Source organism: Nuphar pumila, chromosome 2 (assembly GCF_984573655.1).
Source record: "Nuphar pumila chromosome 2, dmNupPumi1.hap1.1, whole genome shotgun sequence".
NCBI classification, from domain to species: domain Eukaryota; kingdom Viridiplantae; phylum Streptophyta; class Magnoliopsida; order Nymphaeales; family Nymphaeaceae; genus Nuphar; species Nuphar pumila.
The window spans coordinates 121,150,194-121,170,396 of record NC_143250.1 but is presented as its reverse complement, the minus strand read 5'-3'; the positions used below and the strand labels follow the sequence as shown (position 1 = coordinate 121,170,396).

General features: G+C 38.1%; 1 protein-coding gene across 1 annotated transcript; it reads left to right on the top strand.

Moving 5' to 3' along the window:
* Positions 1–772: 772 nt before the first annotated feature.
* Positions 773–18,207, top strand: LOC149846953 (uncharacterized). Its single transcript, XM_089996685.1, has 2 exons — positions 773–1,217; positions 17,851–18,207. The coding sequence occupies exons 1-2, from the start codon at positions 829–831 to the stop codon at positions 17,969–17,971; spliced, it is 510 nt and encodes a 169-aa protein (XP_089852811.1). The 5' UTR covers positions 773–828; the 3' UTR covers positions 17,972–18,207.
* The last annotated feature ends 1,996 nt before the right edge of the window (positions 18,208–20,203 follow it).

The following is a 20,203-nucleotide window of genomic DNA, read 5'->3' as shown; positions in this document are numbered from 1 at the left end:
ATAATGAGGCTTTGAAGGGTTAATTAGTAATTTTACTCTTTTAACTAATTTAATGATAACTTAGTTTTTTTTTTTTTTTGAATTTATAACCAGAAGAAAACGCACCTAGTACGAAGACCTGATCGTGCTTACTCAGCCTAAAATACCTAAAGTCGTCTTGTAAAACTCCAAGGCCAGGACCCCCTTCCCTGAAACCTTATGCTACACATTGACTTGCGCAGAGGACGGATGCCCATAAGAATCGAACTTTGACCGCCCATCTAGCAGCCAAGGCTGCACCCCACTATGTCAACTCCCTTGGGGCTGATAACCCAGGTTAAATAAACAAAAAATCTGTTTTTGATTATTCCAGTAAAAACTTAGGTTGGTTTTTAAAAAAATTGAAAAGCTAATTGTGTTTTTCAAAATCAACAAATGACAGTCACAATAGGTCATTTTTTATGCCGGGTGCTTCATGTTTAGCATGCAGCTCCACTCCATCTCAAGAAATGCCCAGATGGATGGCTGTCAGGCAGTGGGCATGAAGCGATGCTGCATGTAATGTGATCATCGTCGTGATTTTATCACATTATTTTTCGAGGGCCGATAACAGTACCGACAAATGCTTATCGTGTTTTTTATCGTAGCGTTAACACGATATTATACCGTTTTATATTTTAAATGTATTATAATAATATTTTCATGAAAAAGGTTTCCAAATTTCCCGTTTTTTCAGAGATTTTCCGGAGTGATTATCTATAAGTATGCAAACAACAAGGAGAACCACAACGAGTGCCAAGTCTGCATTTCTTTTATCTTGAGTCGTTCGCGGACAGAGGAACGTCATCCATGGCTGCTGCTGCTCTGTGCGGTGCCCTTTCCCGACTCAACCTCTCTGCTCCTCCCCCACCTTCTTCTTCTTGCATGACCACCCTCCGTTCCTCTACGAAACTGGGGAGTCTCTCCTCGTCTGCGTTCCTCAGGAAGGCGGCCGTGCCTTCCGTTGCTTGGGCGCCTTCTTCGCGGAAATTCTTGAGTATCATCTGCTTCAATTCCGGATACAACGTCCAGATCGCGGTGGAAGAGAACGAGCCGGAGGAGGCGCTGCTGCGTCGCTTCAAGAGGGAGGTGTCGAAGGCGGGGATCATCCAGGAGTGCAAGCGCAGGCGGTTCTTCGAGAACACTCACGAAGTGAAGAAGAGGAAAGCCCGAGAGGCTGGCAGGCGCAACCGTCGCAGGTGACTAGTTATTGGCTTTCCTGCCATTCATTCTTATCATGGTTGCCGTGGCTAATTGATCGCTAACTAATCCATGTTTTCGACCTCTTAATCTCCCCAATTTGAAGGATTTCTTCAGCCCCAGTAATATCTTTTCTTTCTTTTAATTTCCAGTTATTTCAATTTCCCATTATTTCCTGTTTTTCTCAGCTTTTCTTAGCACATTGCCACTCCCTTTGGCAGCATCGTCTAATTAGGAGCTTAATTTGCAAGTCTTATATGTTTAAAGCTGCTTTTCCAAGCCATGGAATTTTTTCCTTTCGTCGATAAGATGCTTATACAGATTGGAAGCTCAATTGAGAGTGAAATGTTCCATTAGTCTAGTCAATGAATAAATCAGGAAAAATAGCGTGGGCCTACATATCATACACTGTGGACTGTCTTAGGTCCAGGCTCACTTTACGAGATCTAGTTCGGTTGGGTCATATGATATCTCATATGGAATGGTCTATTATGTGAAGAGACCTCTTCCTTTTATTCCAACTCTATGATGAGCTGAATTGGAGAGACTCTCAGCTCGATACAAATTAGGTTACGGTCCCCAAACCTTATATAGTGGCATCTCTTTAGGCTCCTCTTTATCATCAAGAGAAATCAGTCACTCTCTCATAAGGTTTAGAAAGAAAAATGACCACGTATACAGGTTCTGGAAGATCATACCTGTCAATGATCTACCAGAGCACTAATAGGTTCAAGTACGCTTTCGCTTTAAGATTCTGTTTGTGTTTTGTTTTCAACTATGCGCGAACATGTATATCGATCTTTTAAGTCTTTTTGGTGGATTTTAAATCCAACAATTGGTATCAGAGCATCTTGTTCCCGTTGAATCATTGAAAGATTTGATATTTTCAATATTTTTCATATTTTTTTGTTTGCAGCGACGATCCATTATGATCGACGTTGGGGCGCGGGTGGAGGAGGGTTGATCGACCCTTCTCGTGCCCAGACGCAGGGAGGACTGATCGGTCCTCTCTGTTTAGGTGTTTGGGATCTTCATCGGCCGGGATAGGGGTTTTGCCCCTATTCGGTTTCGTCGGACGCTTCCCCTTTTTTTGTTGATCGATTGGCCCTCCCCTGTTATTTCCTCTACTCGCCGAATATTAGGAGGCATCATCTCCCGCCTGACTCATCGTGTGGTAGACAGTCACCCTTGTCAGGCATCTGATGATTGAGGGTTTTAGTTTGCTGGTCCGATCACCATCTGCTCAGAACTTTGGATGAGCGCCTACACGTTTAGATCGTCGGTCGTCGGCATTCGGGGTCGTTATAGACCATCGTCGGACGCACTCGGCTTGCCGGCGCGAAAGGGGCTGATTTCTGTCATGACCGGAGGCACTTGTTTCGCCGGCCAAAGTTGTTTTCAAGTGCCATTGGATTTTTTTCAGACCTTCACCGGTGGTGTTCGTTCGGATGGGTCGTTTACCGGTATCCGGGCTGAATTCCTCTATTGTCGGTGCCTTCCGAGGATGGGTGACAGTTGACATCGGGTTCAACCCTCCGTCGGCAGGCGTGGGCGATCGTTCTGGGTTTTCGGGGATTCATTTGAGCCTCCTGCATTATCGCAACTCAGACGATTCACATTTTTGTCGACTCAGGACGAGACGGTCGAGTCGGGGCTGGCAATTCAGTTTTCAAGTCGGTTCGACGCATCGTTAGCCGACTAAGCCAGGATCGACGGTTCGACAATCTGTCTTCCAATTCCACCGGTTGTGCTGGTTCAGCCATTAGGATTAGGCTATTTCGGCCATTTGACTGGGCCGGTTCGGTCTTCACTTGACCGAACTAGGGCCGATTCAGCATTTTTTTTCTACCGGCTCAGGTGGGCCTGACTGTTTCAGCACCTGTGCACAAGACCGGTTCAGTCCTGTGTTTGTTGGGTTCTGGTCTCACCAATGACCTAAGCCGGTTCGGTGCCCAGTCAGGGGTCGGACCGACTGAGGTTGCTTTAGGGGTGAGAGGCTGCTAACCCGGTTCAACCTCATTCAGTTGAGGGGTTGAACCAAGTCAGGTGGGGTTCAGAGACCGGTTTAGTCCCCATTTGGTTTTAAGGGGGGCTCAACCGGGTCAGACCACACTCTATGGGTTCGGCCTGGTCAGACTCGACCCAATATCATGGGCCAGCATCCAACCACCTGTTGTTGCTGGGTCAAACCAACTTTGGACCCACAGGTGGGTCCGGTCAGGTCTGATTGGCCGGACCTGTGCACTAGCCATAATATATATATATATATATATATATATATATATATATATATATATATATATATATATATATATATATATATTGCTTTTAAGGATATTATTGAGGCTATTTGGTGTGCTACGTGGGTCACTTTGGAGGGCCATTTTCGATTATTTTTTGGGCTCATGTATATTATAATTGCGCTTTCTTTATGTTCATATGCATAGATTGACATATTTGAACCTTGGTATTCTTTTCAGAATTAAGAGTCTGATATTCTAAATTGAATTAATTGAATTAATATGTTGTCAAAGTAACCTCTATTGTGTAGATTAACTCGTTTTGGAATATTGTGATGTTTATATATTTGTGGTTCATGCGAATAGTGATCGGCCCAAAGAAATATTACTATTTGGCCGAACCCAAATATATATTTTCAGTAATAAATATAGGACAATTGTACGATTTTTCATGTAAATAACGAGTCGGTTTAAAGAAAGGCTCATTGTTTGACAGGACTAATTGTCCATGTTTGATTACTGTTTTGAGAGTACCACTTAGAAATTGATATTTTTGTCCAAAGACTAAATGTCAATGTTGTGTTAGGTATCTTGTGATGGGGTTCACCACTGTTTGAATATGTTATTTTTGTTAATGTATAAAATGTGTATGTTAATTGTGAGCTTATTTTGTTCATGATTCAGTTAATACCTCTACTTCTACGATATCTGCAAATATTAATTCAATCCCTGTTTTGAGCGGTTCTAATTTCAAAATCTGGAAAGAGAATGTTATGATCGTTCTTGGATGCATGGATTTGGATCTTGCACTATGAAAAGATCAACCACCCACTCTTACGGATAAGAGTTCCGCTGAAGATAAAAGAAACTCCGAGTGGTGGGATCGATCTAATCGCATGAGTCTTATGATCATGAAACGTACAATTCCTGAATCCTTAGGGGCACTATGTCCGAAAAGGTTAATGCTAAAGGTTTCTTTGAAGAAATCGAAAAACGTTTTGCGAAAAACAAAAAGACAAAAACAAGTACTCTCCTTTCGAGTCTTGTTTCTATGAGGTATAAAGGTAAATGGAACATTAGGGAGTGCATTATGAAAATGTCCTATATTGCTTTGAAACTAAAGGCACTAAAGTTAGAGTTGTTTGAAGACTTACTTGTGCACTTGATTTTGATATCCTTTCTTGCACAATACAGCTAGTTTAAGTTCAGTTATAACTGCAAGAAGGAGAAATGGACTCTTAATGAGCTCATTTCACACTGTGTGCAATAAGAGGATATGATGAAACAAGAGAAGACAAAAAGTGCTCATTTGGCAGTAGCCTCTAAGGATAAGTTTAAGAAAAAAAATGACTAAGGAAGCTGTAGTGGACCCTCAGTTACAAAAGAAACACAAAAGACATCAGGACTCAAAGTCTAGTTGTTTCTTTTACAAAGGGGAAGGTCACATGAAAAAGGATTGTACCAAGTATCATGCCTGGCTTGAGAAGAAAAGTACGCTTCTTACTTTGATTTGTTCTGAAGTTAATTTAACTTTTGTTCTCGAACACACTTGGTGGATGGATTCTGGTACTACCATTCACATAAGTTTGTCTATACAAGGTTGCCTAAGCTGCCGATGGCAAAACGGTTGAAGTTGAGGCAATAGGGATATTTAGGTTGCTTTTAAAGACTAAGAATTATTTAGATTTGAAAGAAACATTTATTCTGCCATCTTTTAGGAGAAATTTGGTTTGTATTTCCACTTTAGACAAATATGATTATTCTTGTTTATTTAGAAATAATAAATTTAAATTGTTTCTTGATTCAGATATTATTGGAACAGGTTCTTTATCTACAGTTGATAACTTTTATTTGCTTAATATCATTGTCTCATATAATGAAACCTTGCATTTAAGTTCTCGTGGTATAAAATGAAAATTGACAAATGAGAATTCCGTTCTATTATGGTATAAGCACTTAGGTTACATTTCTAAACAAAGAATTGAAAGGCTTGTGTCGAGTGAGATTCTTGACTTCCTTGATTTCACTGACTTTAAGGTTTGTGTTGAGTGTATAAAAGGAAAATGAACAAACATAATGAAATTAGGTGTCGAAAGGAGAATAGACGTCTTAGAACTAATTCATACAGATATTTGTGGGTCATTCCCTACGGCTTCTTGGAATGGTCAACAATATTTTATTACGTTCATAGACGATTATTCTCATTATGGGTATCTATATTTAACTTATGAAAAGTCTCAGTTCCTGAATATGTTCAAATCTTTTAAGGCTAAAGTTAAAAACCAACTTGGCAAAAGAATTAAGGTCGTCAGATCTGACCGTGGTGGTGAGTACTATGGTAGATATGATGAATCAGGTGAACAACGTCCAAGGCCCTTTGTTAAATTCCTAGAGGAATGTGGGATCGTCCCTCAGTATACCATGTCAGGCACTTCTATCTTGAATGGTGCTGCTGAGAGACGAAACAAGACCTTTAAGGAAATAGTAAGAAATATGATTTCTCATTCTACTTTACCAGAGTCCCTCTGGGGAGAAGCATTAAGACTGCAGCTTATGTAATGAACACGGTATCATCTGAAGCAGTAATTAAGACCCCATATAAATTGTGGACAGGTAGAATGCCTAGTATGAAGCATTTTCATATTTGGGGATGTCCAGTCGAGGCTAGGCCCTTGCAGGCTACATGAAATAAAACTAGATTCTAGAACGGTTAGCTGCTACTTTGTTGGGTATTCTGAAAGATCCAGGAGCTATAAGTTTTATGACCCTGGGAATAAGTCCTTTTTTGAAACGGAAAACACTTGTTTCTTTGTGGGTACTGAGTTTGGGGGTAGTGATAAAGTAAAAAATATTGTTTTTGAAGAAGAATCTCTTTATCTTCCTACAATTGTAGTTGACAATTATCATATTTCTATTCCTGACATCGTTCCCACAAATCCAGATCAAGATAATGCTTTAGATTTCCCTGTCCCAAATCAAGCTTTTACTCTTGTAGTACAAACTCAACAACCTTAAGAACAAGTGTCATTAAGGAAATCCACTAGAGAGAGAATAAGAGAAATTTCAGATGATTATATTGTCTTGGGTGATACAGGCTTAAAGGAAGATTATTCAATCAACTTCCATCAAGCTGTATAGAGTTCTAACTCTTAAAAGTTGATTAATGCAATACGTGAGGAGATTAAATCCATGAAGGACAATGACGTGTGAGATTTTATCCCATTACCTGAAGGTATGAAACTCGTTGGTTGCAAATGGATATTTAAAACCAAAAGGGATTCAAAGGGTAATGTGGAAAGATATAAGGCGCGTCTTGTTGCAAAAGGGTTTACTCAAAGGGAAGGCATTAACTACTCAGAGACTTTCTCTCTGGTTTCTACGAAAGACTCTTTTAGGATTATGATGGCACTCGTGGCTCATTATGATTTGGAGTTGTATCAGATGGATGTTAAAACTGCATTCTTTAATGGTGACATCGATGAGACAATATATATGGTACAACCATAACATTTTGTCTCAGGCAATGCCAAGAAAGTGGTTTACAAACAACAACAACAACTACTACGCCTTCATCCCAAAACAATTGGGGTCAGCGATATGAACCAAAAAAGAAATTCATTTTGGGTCTTCCACATGAATCCTTTTCCTCCAATCATTTTTATCCAATGTCATGTCCTCGGTGAAGTTCAAAGCATTCATATCCTTTCCTATCATCTCCATCCAAGTCTTCCTAGGCCTACCCCGACCTCTTTTAACTAATATATTTTCCCATTTCTCCAACCTTCTAACTGGAGCATCATTAGGCCTTCGCCGAATATGTCCAAACCACCGTAAACGATTCTCTCGTATCTTATTTTCAATGGGTGCAACACCTACCTTCTTACGTATCTCCTTGTTCTGAATCTTATCTTTTATTGTATTTCCACATATCCATCTAAGCATCCGCATCTCAGCTACACTCATTTTTTGAATATGATGTCTATTGGCAGCCCAATATTTCGTACCATATAGTAAAGCGGGTCTAATAGTCGTCCTATAAAACTTTCCCTTCAACCGCAATGGCATTCTACGATCGCACAACACTCCAGTTGCACTTTTCCATTTCATCCACCCAACCTTTTGTTAAAATGTAAAACTGTAAATATATGTATATATAATAATATTATATTATTATATATATATATAAATACATTTTTAATTTCTTTCTTTTCTGTATTTTTTTCCTTTATTTTTATTTTTTGTTTTTATGTCATCTAGTTCAGTTTGAACTAGAATGACTGTTGCTAGTCAAGTCCTGTCCAGACTTGACTAGCAATAGAGCTGTTGGACTGACACAGTCCAACAGCTCTTAATAGAGCTGTTGGACTGACACATTCCAACAGCTCTAAATAGAGCTGTTGGACTGTGCCCAACAGCTCTATTGAGTCCTCTTTCAGCTGTGTATATAAAGGGGTGCAGCCCCTCTTGTATTTTACTCCAATGCTTCTTAAGCAATTGGTTTTTCATATCAATAAAGAATACATTTTTTATTTTTATTTTGTTTCCAGTTATACCCTTTTTAAGGGTTATGCTTTAGTGTCATTCTTGACACTTGCTCTTGTTAATCAAAGCTCGTGTTTCGAAGATCCCCATTTCATTTCATGGTATCAGAGCCGCGGAAGTACTAAATCTTGAGGAAAAGCTGCCTCGGTTTCCGTGCCCGTTTGCAAAAGTGTTCGCCACTTGAAGAGAAGTGTTTTATCACTTCATTGGAGAAGATTTCACATCTTGTTGTATTGTTTTTTTTTTTTTTTCTTTCTTTCTCATTTTTCTTCTTGTTTCTCTTCTATCCCTATTCTTTCTCTCCTTGTAATCGATGGATGACAATGATAAAGTCACCATCATGCCTATGAAACTAAGCGATACGAACTATGTAACATGGGCTTCAATCATGAAGCACCATATATGGGGAAAAGGCTTATGGGGGATTGTGGATGGTTCCGATTCGGAACCTAAGCTATCTCTTACTAAAAAGGAGGGAGATAAAGAGGTCCCTCTATCGGAAGAAGAGAAAATCAAGGCTATTGCCTCATACGAGAAGAAATGGAAAGAATGGAGAATATCTCATGCGAAGATAATGTCATGGCTTATCAATAGCGTTGACATTAAAAAATGCTCAAGTCTTGCCAAATTTGATCATGCCGATAAGGCATGGGAATACCTTAAGAATATGTATTCCCTTAAAGATATTGCACACGTGTGCAACCTCCAAGAAAAAGTTCGAATGATGACACAAGGAGACAAAACTATTCGTGAATATTACAATGGGTTGTCCGAACTTTGGGAAGAACTTTCCCTTTTAGAACCAAAGTGGCATTGTGCCGAAGACATCGAGCTTCGTCAGAAACAACTCGATGCTGAACATTTTTACCAGTTTATCACTGGATTAAGGCCGGAATTTGAAACCACTAAATCGGCCCTACTTCACAGGGGAAAAATTCCTTCTATTGTTGAAACTATTGAAGAGTTAACAATGGAAGAAAATCGTCTCCGGAAAGGTTCTTTAAAAATTGAAGATGATTCCGTTTTAGCCGTGTCTAGACCAGGGAATCATGTTCGATCATATAGGCCTCCTCACTTTAACCGACAAAATGGTGACTATGATAAGAAGAAAGTTATTTGTCATCACTGTCATGAACCGGGACACTACAGGCCACAATGTCCCAAACTTAAGGAACTAAGAGAAAAAAGAGCTGCAATTGCTGGATCGGAGCCTAAAGATCAGGATGCACCAGTTTCCCTGGCCCAACTAATGGAGATTCTTCAGCCTCTCATCAAAGGTGCCTCTTCCTCATCTGAAGCTTCAACCGGCGCAGCAGCCTCATCTTTTTCTGATTTAGGTAAAATTTCTTGGCTTCTTGACTCTGGTGCATCTTTTCATATGACCCCAAATAATCAAAGTCTATCCAAATGTGTTAAAAATAAAACAAGTGTGTCAAAGGTCTTTACTGCTGATGGGACTTCTCTTGAAATAGAAGGAATAGGAAATTTTGAAAAAATTTATAAAACAAAAAATTTTTTTATTCCAGAAATTAGACATGTTCCCAAATTAAATTTAAATCTTTTATCTGTATCTCAAATTTCTGATTATGGGTGTAATATTTCTTTTTCTTCTCATGGTTGTTGGGTACAGGATCGTCAGTCAGGCAAGCTGATTGGGGAAGGCCATAGAGAAGGAGGGCTCTATTACATGGATTTTTTGGAAATGCCGAAGAAAGCTTTTTGTTATAATATTCAAAAAATAGAGTTGGAACTGTGGCATAAGAGACTTGGTCACCCACATATAGCCAAAATCCAACATTTTCCAAATCTAGGGAAATTTTGTAACTCTGAATCATTTGATTGTAAAGATTGTATTCTCGGCAAAATGAAAAAATTACCATTTCAGAACAGAACCTTTTTCTCTTCAAGACCACTTGAATTAATACACTCGGATGTTTGGGGTCCTGCACCAGTAATTTCTAAAGGAGGATTTGTTTACTATGTTATTTTTGTCGATGATTTCTCCCGACATACGTGGATGTACTTTCTCAAACATAAGTCTGAAGTATTTTCATACTTTCAAACTTTTCATAATATGGTTAAAAACAAGTTTCAAAATGATATTACTATTTTTCGCACAGATTCAGGGGGAGAGTTTTTATCCACAGATTTTCAAAATTATCTTAAATTGCATGGCATCACACATCAAAGATCTTGTCCTTATACACCTCAACAAAATGGACTGGCAGAACGAAAACATCGCCATATTATAGAAACCACTAGAACTTTATTAATAGCAAATCAAGTCCCTAAAGACTTTTGGGCAGAAGCTGCCTTAACTGCCACCTATCTCATTAATAGGATGCCATCTTCTTCGTTACAAAATATCACTCCCATTGAAAAACTTATGAACATTTCTCCAGACTACTCTAGATTAAGAATATTTGGGTGCAAATGTTTCATATTTACTGACAAAAATGATAAACTTTCCCCTCGTGCGATTCCCTGTGCCTTTTTAGGATATGCTGAAAACCAGAAAGGTTATAGATGTTTTGACTTCAAAAATAATAAACTATATGTGTCTAGAAATGTTTCCTTTCTTGAAAAGGAGAGCTTCTTTGATTTTAGAAAATTAAAAGACGTCACTGAGTACTCCTTTTTGCTAGATCTAACATCAACATCTGATGAATATGACCTTGATTGTAACTTTGATGATGATCACAGAATTATTGATCTTAATGTTGAAAATGAAGAAGTTCATAGAGATACTAGTATTCAATATTCCAGGCGACAAGAGTCTAATACTCCATGTGCACTTGAGAAATATTCTAACATTCCAACTAGACAATCATCCCGAATCTCGAGGCCTCCAGAAAAGTTTGTATCATACGAGTCTTTCTCACCCACATATAGGGCAGTTATTGCATTAATTCACTCATATGAAGAACCATCCACATATTTTCAAGCAAAAAATGATATCAAATGGATAGAAGCCATGAAAGCTGAATTAGATGCACTTGAAAAGGCTTCTACATGGAATATTCAAGATCTTCCTCCAGGGAAGAAAACTATAGAATGCCGATGGGTTTATAAAATTAAAACCAAGAGTGATGGTACTCTTGAAAGATATAAAGCCCGTTTAGTAGCCAAAGGTTATGCCCAAGAATATGGGATTGATTATGAAGAAACCTTTGCTCCGGTGGCTCGTATGACTACTGTCCGAACCTTAATTGCCTTAGCTTCTATCAAAAAATGGTCTATTTTTCAAATGGATGTCAAAAATGCTTTTTTAAATGGAAAGCTAGTTGAAGAAGTATATATGGAACCCCCTCCTGGTCTAAGTATTCCTAAGGGTAAAGTCCTTCGCTTAGAAAAAGCTCTTTATGGACTTAAACAAGCACCAAAAGCTTGGTATGATAGGTTTAGTCGTGTTATGATTGATATTGGTTTTCAATTCTGTTTAACTGACACTGCTTTGTTTATTAAGAATTCTGATGCAGGGATCATTGTGCTTCTTCTCTATGTGGATGATATGATCATCACCGGAAGCGATAAACAGGGAGTTGCAACAATCAAAACACTTCTTAAATCTCATTTTGAAATGACTGATTTGGGCTTGTTGAGATATTTTTTAGGCATTGAAGTTGCTTATTCTCCTAGAGGATATTTATTATCTCAGACTAAATTTGCTTTTGATATTGTTTTCAGGTCTGGTATTACTGATGATAAGAAAGTTGACACTCCAGAAGTTGTTAATGTTAAAATGAAGATTGATGATGGAGAACTTCTTGCAGACCCTACTCCTTACAGACAGCTTGTCGGGGCACTTTCCTATCTATCCATTACCAGACCAGATATAGCACATGCTGTTCATACAGCAAGTCAATTTCAACATGCTCCTACTTCTGTTCATATGGGAGCAGTCATGCGTATTATCAGATACATCAAGTCCTCTCTTTCACGAGGACTTTTCTTATCTTCCTCCTCTTCTCTTGATTTAATTGCATATACTGATGCTGATTGGGGAGGTGATCCCAATAACAGACACTCAACCACTGGCTTTTGTGTCTTTTTAGGGGAATCATTAATCTCGTGGAGGTGTAAAAAGCAGCAGAAGGTATCTCTCTCATCCACCGAAGCTGAATACAGAGCCATGGCAACCACGACCATGGAAGTAGTTTGGCTCCGACGACTGCTTGCTGACATGGGAGTTGAAGCAACAAAGGCTTCACAAATGTGTTGTGACAACAAAAGTGCGATCTACATTGCCAGTAACAGAACATTCCACGAACGCACCAAACACATCGAAATGGATTGTCACTACGTCAGAGAGGAATATCTACACGGGATAATTGATCTGCCATATGTCACTTCAGAATATCAGTTAGCAGACTTCTTTACAAAGCCTCTCGCTGCTCCCCGATTTCACTTTCTCTTAGACAAACTTTCGCTCATTGTACCGTAAGTTTGAGGGGGAGTGTTAAAATGTAAAACTGTAAATATATGTATATATAATAATATTATATTATTATATATATATATATAAATACATTTTTAATTTCTTTCTTTTCTGTATTTTTTTCCTTTATTTTTATTTTTTGTTTTTATGTCATCTAGTTCAGTTTGAACTAGAATGACTGTTGCTAGTCAAGTCCTGTCCAGACTTGACTAGCAATAGAGCTGTTGGACTGACACATTCCAACAGCTCTAAATAGAGCTGTTGGACTGTGCCCAACAGCTCTATTGAGTCCTCTTTCAGCTGTGTATATAAAGGGGTGCAGCCCCTCTTGTATTTTACTCCAATGCTTCTTAAGCAATTGGTTTTTCATATCAATAAAGAATACATTTTTTATTTTTATTTTGTTTCCAGTTATACCCTTTTTAAGGGTTATGCTTTAGTGTCATTCTTGACACTTGCTCTTGTTAATCAAAGCTCGTGTTTCGAAGATCCCCATTTCATTTCACCTTTATCCTATGATTTACATCTCCATCAATTTCTTCATACTTTTGAATGATGGATCCCAAATATTTAAAATAATCATTCACCGGTATTTCTTGCTCACCAAGCTTCACTACACTCCCATCACTACTTCGTTGCTTACTAAACCGACATTCCATATATTCAGTCTTACTCTTACTCAACTTAAAACCTCTAGCTTCCAATGTCTGTCTCCATAATTCTAACTTAGCATTAACCCCAGCTCTAGACTCATCAATCAAAACAATATCATCAGCAAACAACATACACCACGGTACATTTTCTTGAATTGATCTCGTAAGCTCATCCATCACTATCGCAAATAAGAAAGGGCTTAAAGCAGATCCTTGATGTAACCCAACCGTTATCGGAAAATTGGTTGTCACCCCTCCACAAGTGCGGACATTGGTTACTACTCCATACATATCTTTAATTATACTAATGTACTTGAGAGAAACACCTTTCTTCATCATTGTCCACCAGAGAACGTCCCTAGGTACTCTATCGTATGCCTTCTCTAAATCAATAAAAACCATATGCAAATCTTTGTTCCTCTCTCTATATCTTTCAATAAGTTGTCTAAGAAGATGTATAGCTTCCATAGTTGATCTTCCAGGCATAAAACCAAATTGATTCTCCGATATCATGACAACCTTCCTCAACCTAGACTCAATCACCCTCTCCCAAAGTTTCATAGTATGACTCATAAGTTTTATACCAAAAAGTGGTTTGCAAACTAAAAAAATCCATCTATGGATTTAAGCAGGCTTTCCGTTAGTGGTATCATAAATTTTATCAAGTTGTTCTTTTATTTGGTTTTGAGATGAATGTAGTTGATGAATGCATATACCATAAGTTTAGTGGGAGTAAATATATTTTTATGGTTTTATATGTCGATGGCATATTGCTTGTCAGTAATGATACAGGCATACTGCACGAAACTAAGAGATTTCTTACAAAGAAATTTGAAATGAAAGATCTTGGGGACGCCTCTTTTGTATTAGGGATCTAAATACATCGAGACCGTTCTCGGGGTATTCTTGGATTATCGCAAAAGAGCTATATCGAAAAGATTCTGAATAGATTTGGCACAAAGGATTGCAAACCAGGTGATACTTCTGTTGCTAAGGGAGACAAGTTTAGTCTCGCTCAGTGCCCAAAACACCAGTATGAAATTAAGGATATAGAACAGATTCCCTATGCATTTGCTGTGGGGAGTCTTGTGTATGCTCAAGTGTGTACGCATTCGGATTTAGCGTACATTGTTGGAATGTTAGGCATATATCTTAGTAACCTAGGTATGGATTATTGAAAAGCAGCTAAACGGGTTATGCTTTATTTGCAGAGAACAAAAGGATACATGCTCACATACAGGAAGTCAAATCAGTTGGAGATCATTGGGTATTCTGATTCTAACTTTGCGAGATGCCAAGAAAGTCGCAGATCCACGTCAAGTTATATTTTTCTATTGGCCGGAAGAGCTATTTCTTGAAGAAGTGTCAAGCAGACACTCATTGCTTCTTCCACTATGGCAGCAGAATTCGTAGCCTGTTATGAGACATCCAATCATGAAAATGGTTACATAATTTTGTCACAGGGCTGCAAATTTTGGATAATGTTGAGAGACCGCTAAAATTATTGTGTCAATAATTCAGCAGTGCTATAATCCAATAACAACATGAGTTCCTCGAAGTCAAAGCATATTGATATTAAGTTCTTTGTTGTTAAAGAAAGAATGCAAAATTGTCAGATATCGATAGAACATATTGGCACAAACTTCATGCTTGTGGATCCGCTTACTAAATGTTTGTCACCCAAGGTCTTTCACGCGCATACTGCTCGAATGGGTGTTTTATCACTTTATGATATGCTGGTTTAGTGGGAGTTTGTATTTGGATGTTCTATGATATAATAAAGTTTCTTTTACCACTTCAGAATAAAGTTAAAGTTTCAGTTACATTCTGAATTCATTTGTTATGATCTCACTAAAGATTAAGGAAAGACCAGTTGAAAATAGGAATGTTTGGAATACATTACATGTAATTTTCATGCTTCACATCCATACTTGATTCATTCATTTGGTTATGTCAATATACATGATCATTGATGGGTCCAATTACGTTATTTGTAATGAAGGTCGCTTTGGTTCTATGTTGACATGATCAATAAACCGGATTGATAGAGATATCAATTGATAAGACTGTTTTTGAGCTCATAAAGTTATAATGTGTGATTATAAAGTTACATATGTGGCACAAGTGAAAGATTGTTGGGAAAAATCGTATGAGCCTACATACGTTAAATCGCACATTGTGGATTGTCTTAGGTTCAGGCCCACTTTATGTGATCTAGTTCGGTTGGGTCATATGATATCTCATATGGTATGGTCTATTATGTGAAGAGACATCTTCTCTCTATCTCCAACTCTATAATGGGATGAATGAGAGAGACTCTCAGTTAGATACAAATTAGGTTATTGTCCCAAACCTTACATAGTGGCCTTCTCTTTAAGCTCCCCATTATCATCAAGAGAAATCAGTCTCTCTCATAAGGTTTAGAGAAAGGAAAAGGGTCACGTATACAGGTTCTTGAAGATCACACCCGTCAACGATCTATCGGAGCGCTAATGGATTCAGGTACGCTTCCGCATTAAGATTCAGTTTGTGTTTTGTTTTCAACGATTTAGCGCAAACATGTACATCGATCCTTTCAGTTTTTTCAGTGGATTTTAAATCCAACACTACCTACTCAAATAGTTCGTTGGAATTGTTATCCTCCTGCTTGATTGTGTGTTGTGGAGATCATGAGGATCTCTTTGATAGGATCTTTTGCCTGGTGAGGGCATTGTATCAGGATGGAGGTTTATATCTCACACATTGTATTGGGAGGTGGAAATCAAGGCAAAGCTACCATTTGAGCTGATTCCTTGTGGAGTTCGCCCTTTATATCTTTGCTAGAGCCAGATGTAGTTCGAGGCATTTTTTTATACTTCTGTAAGCCTTTAGATGGTTGTCTTGAATAGACTGTTTTAATCGTCATTTTAGAGTCTCTTTTTAGTAATCAGTTTTTGCAGGAAATTTGAACTGATTAATCACCCTTTTCTTCAAGTTCTTCGTTACTACTTGGGATATTTGATACTCTGTTTGCCTTTTCTGTTACTCATAACATGAATGGGTTGGAAAAATGCCTCCAGTTCTTTTTATTCTTACCTACATTAATGAGAGCAATACTACATCAATTAGAATAAACAAAAATGCTTTGGAAAATGTAATAGGATTTGTAAAATACTCTAATGCTTCAAACTGAGCTAGAAAATAATATTTGGAACATCTCGTGGTCAAGCCATAGCTTGTTTGCATTTGTCTTCTCTTTTGTCGGTCATTGTATGCTTTCCATCTTCGAGACCACCACATTGTAGTCTCTCTCTCTCTCTCCTTTTTTGAGGCTAAAAGACTAGAAGTTTAAGAGGCTGCCTAACCTTTCCTTCTTGTTTTTAACTTTTGAGTCGGTCATTTAATTTTTGACACCTTAAAAGACTAGAAGTATAAAACTGTTGACCGTTTACATTTTTTTCTGCTTTCATTATTAATTAAAAAATCTGAAAAATCAGTGAAGTCAGAAAACATCAGATGAATTTACCAGTTCAAACCAACTTTCACATAAAATGTGATTTTTTTATCAATCAGATTGGACCATCAGAAGATTGGCTGACCCAAAACAGTGTTCATATTGGTTTTGGGATTGTCTGTTTTGAAGCCTGCTGTTAAGATTGAGGAATTAAAGACAGTAACGAGTAGAATCTTAGATCAGGAGCAGCTCCATTGGAATGTTATGTAGGAAAGACAACATTTATTGAAAGGCTTGCAATTAGGGCTGGTAAACGAACAGAGCAGCTCATGACTCGGCTGGGTTCTGTTAGTCACAAACTCGGTTGTGATCGGTTTGTATAGTCGGTGAGCCGATCCACAAGCATCTCATTTAGCTTAAACGAGTCAAGCCTGAACACAAGGTGTTCAGCTCGGCTCGGCTCAATAGTGCTCGTATAGATAAAATATATATATTTTTATAGATAATATATATTTTGTGTAATATAAAAAAGAAAGAATGCATAAAATATATATAAAAAAGGATGAATGTAAAATATGAACTATTAAGTGTAATTTATAAAAATTATATATTTTTTTCAAGTATAATATATAAAAATATATATACTATGTATAAATAACATGAAATGTTTTTACACGACCCAGCTCATGTTTGGCTGGTCTCATTCAGGGATGAGCCGAGCTCGAGCTCGACTAAACACGGACCGGAGCCTAGCCACGAACTCAATCCACTAGTAAACGAGCCGATCCCGAACATGCCCTGTTCAGTCTTTTCGGCTCATTTACCAGCCCTACTTGCAATTATTCTTTGGTGAACCAATTGTTTACACTGTATCATAATGCGGACGATCATTTTGGCTTAGAAAGATATGCTAAATTGGTGTTGCCTTGTAATGCTTACATCATTTGTCATCTGTCGATTATTAATAGAAGGAAATGGAGGGGTGATAAACACTTCTGTTGATTGAGAATTGAGGGGGGGAACTACTTTCTCTCCCATCAGCATGACTCCAAATTCTGCTTGTATGTGAACCTTTTAAGAATCAGAAAAATTCTAGGACTTCTGTTGCAGTTCATGCTGATATCCTCCAGTTTTTTTTATAGTTTTGTTTAATTCTGAAATATCTTCAGGCTAGGCACATAATCCAATAAAATTGAAATGTTTTAGAGTTAGCTTTGGGGGACTTGCATGATTATCTGATATTCCTTCATCTGGATCTTGCTTTCTCAATTAAAATGTGGGTATCAAGGGATTTTAGTTTTCTGAACACATTTTAATTATTTACAGGCGACAGATAACACCAAGGTTCCCATCATCATCAACAGATGACAATTCTGCTGCGTCAAAGAGGACTGCAGAAGATGATGATGATAACTGGGATCTTCCTGAAGTAGACATTCCATACTGACTGATGAATTTGCATATAATTTTTCAGCGAATAACTCGTCTATTTAAATGACAGAGCTGAGTAAGACTGCAACAGTACAAATTATCGTTGGAGTTGTAGGTCCTTTTTTTTCCTCTTCAGTGGAGTCTTGTTACCTTTTCATGTGGAAGATACTGGTCTAATTTTTGCATTAGAAGCAACCGAAAAGCCATCTCGTTATTGTATTTTTATTTAATTGAAATTGGACTTTTGAGTGTTTATCTGCTAGTCGCAAACTTGCAATGCCTTGTTTAAGAGAATCATCTGTTCAAAGATTAGCCACTCGGAACAATTGAGAGTTTCAAATGTTTCGAAATATGATCAAATGATGCAGGATGGAAGACTTGATAGAGGGTAAGGTGTCATAGTGAACCTTCCGTTGGATTTATTTTAGAGAGAGAGAGAGAGAAAGAGATTAAAACATGGATAACGTTGTCTGTCATCCAAATTTATTCAAAATTCTAGTAAAAAATCTACCTACCTGGATTAACCAAAACCTTGGGTTAAGTCTTGTATCATTCAAATGTATCATAAGGGATTTTCACATGAAGACAAAACAAGAATGCCTTGATCACAAACTAACTAGGTCACTTTTTTTATTTATTAATTGAAGAAACCACGCCTGGGATAAAAAACCTGGTCGCGCTAGCTCAGCCTACCAACAGGGAAGCAGATCAGGTCATGCTGAACATGAGCGTTTTTGCTCATGCCGACATCGTGGCCATCCGATTTGCATTTTAAAAAGCTCAAAAGTCAACAAAACCACGTGAATTCATCCAAAATGCAAACAGACGGCCACGATGTCGGCATGAGCAAAAACGCTCATGTTCAGCATGACCTGATCTGCTTCCTACCAACGGTCATCATCCTAGAGGCATAAAACTCTGAGGCTATAACTCTTGCCCTCAGGGCCTATGCTAGGTGTTGGCTTGCGCAAGTGGGTCATGCTTGCAGGAATCTAACCTTGACCATCTGTCTGATAGCGAAGACTCAACCCACTACAACCTCCTTGGGGCTAACTAACTAGGTCACTTGAGGATTTTCTAGAACAAAGAAATTCGAATTCAAACTTAACCCCCATAAGCATGTTCATAATTGGAGATAAATCAAAACCCAAAGTGTTTTTGTTTAACCTATATGTAGATCTAGGCTCAGAAATGAAATTGAACCCAATTTGGATTGCACTCAAATTCCAATTTGTATTTAAAGGGACTAGGAGAGTTTGCAGGGGATTTTGACGCCAGTTCTTAACTGTGGGTAGGATATGATGTGAAAAAAGCTCAGTGATACTCTGTGTGCTCTAAACCTCATTCATGAGCATTATCGTAGATTAGTGTACTTGATCATGACAGATAATGTTACAAATGAACCAAAATTTCCAAATAACAATGTGAAAAATCTGATACCAACTCTAGAAAAGCCATTGGCGAGGAAATCTATAGGCAAACCATACTTGAAGTTCTTCGTATAACAGTCTTGATGGATAAGTTCTGTGGAATTTGGAGGTAACAAATTTCCAAGATGCAGTAGCAATTGGGCAACTAATGAAGAGATGTTGCACTGATTCCTCTGCACTATTACACAAGTAACAACGATTCGGTAACTAAATAAATAAATGTTATAGATAATCTTGTGTGGTTAGCCTATTGTTACAACACAAGTAAAGAGTCCAAGCCGCACACGGATCATGATCCTTGCACCAAATAAGGTGTGCCCAAGGCTATGTGGGATTATGCCAGCAAACCTCACTCCAAATGAGTTGACGAGTGATGGCTAAATTAGTGTTGCCTTCCCATACAAGTTTATCCTGGTTGGGAGAGTTGGATTTGAAGAAGTTGTGATAATGCAGGAATAAGGAAAATGTACTGAATAATTGCTATGAACCAAGACAGCTTCTCCAACAGAAAAGTGTAAATAATTGAAAATCTGGCCATATGAAATGGGATCTTGTGATAACAGAGTAGATTGCTGCCACTGGTCTGTCCAAAACTTGATTAGCTTTCCATTACCGAGAGTCTAAAACACCTGAGAATCTAGCCAGCCCAGAGAAAATTGCAAAAACAACTCTAACTAAAGTAGGGTCTCTTTTGGTATTTTAAAGGCAAGAAGCTAGTGTAAAGGGAGGCTCAATAAGACATGCTTAACTAGACATATTTCCCCCCGCATAGGATAGCATCTTGGATTTCCATCCTTGGAGCCTCTTATCTGCTTTAA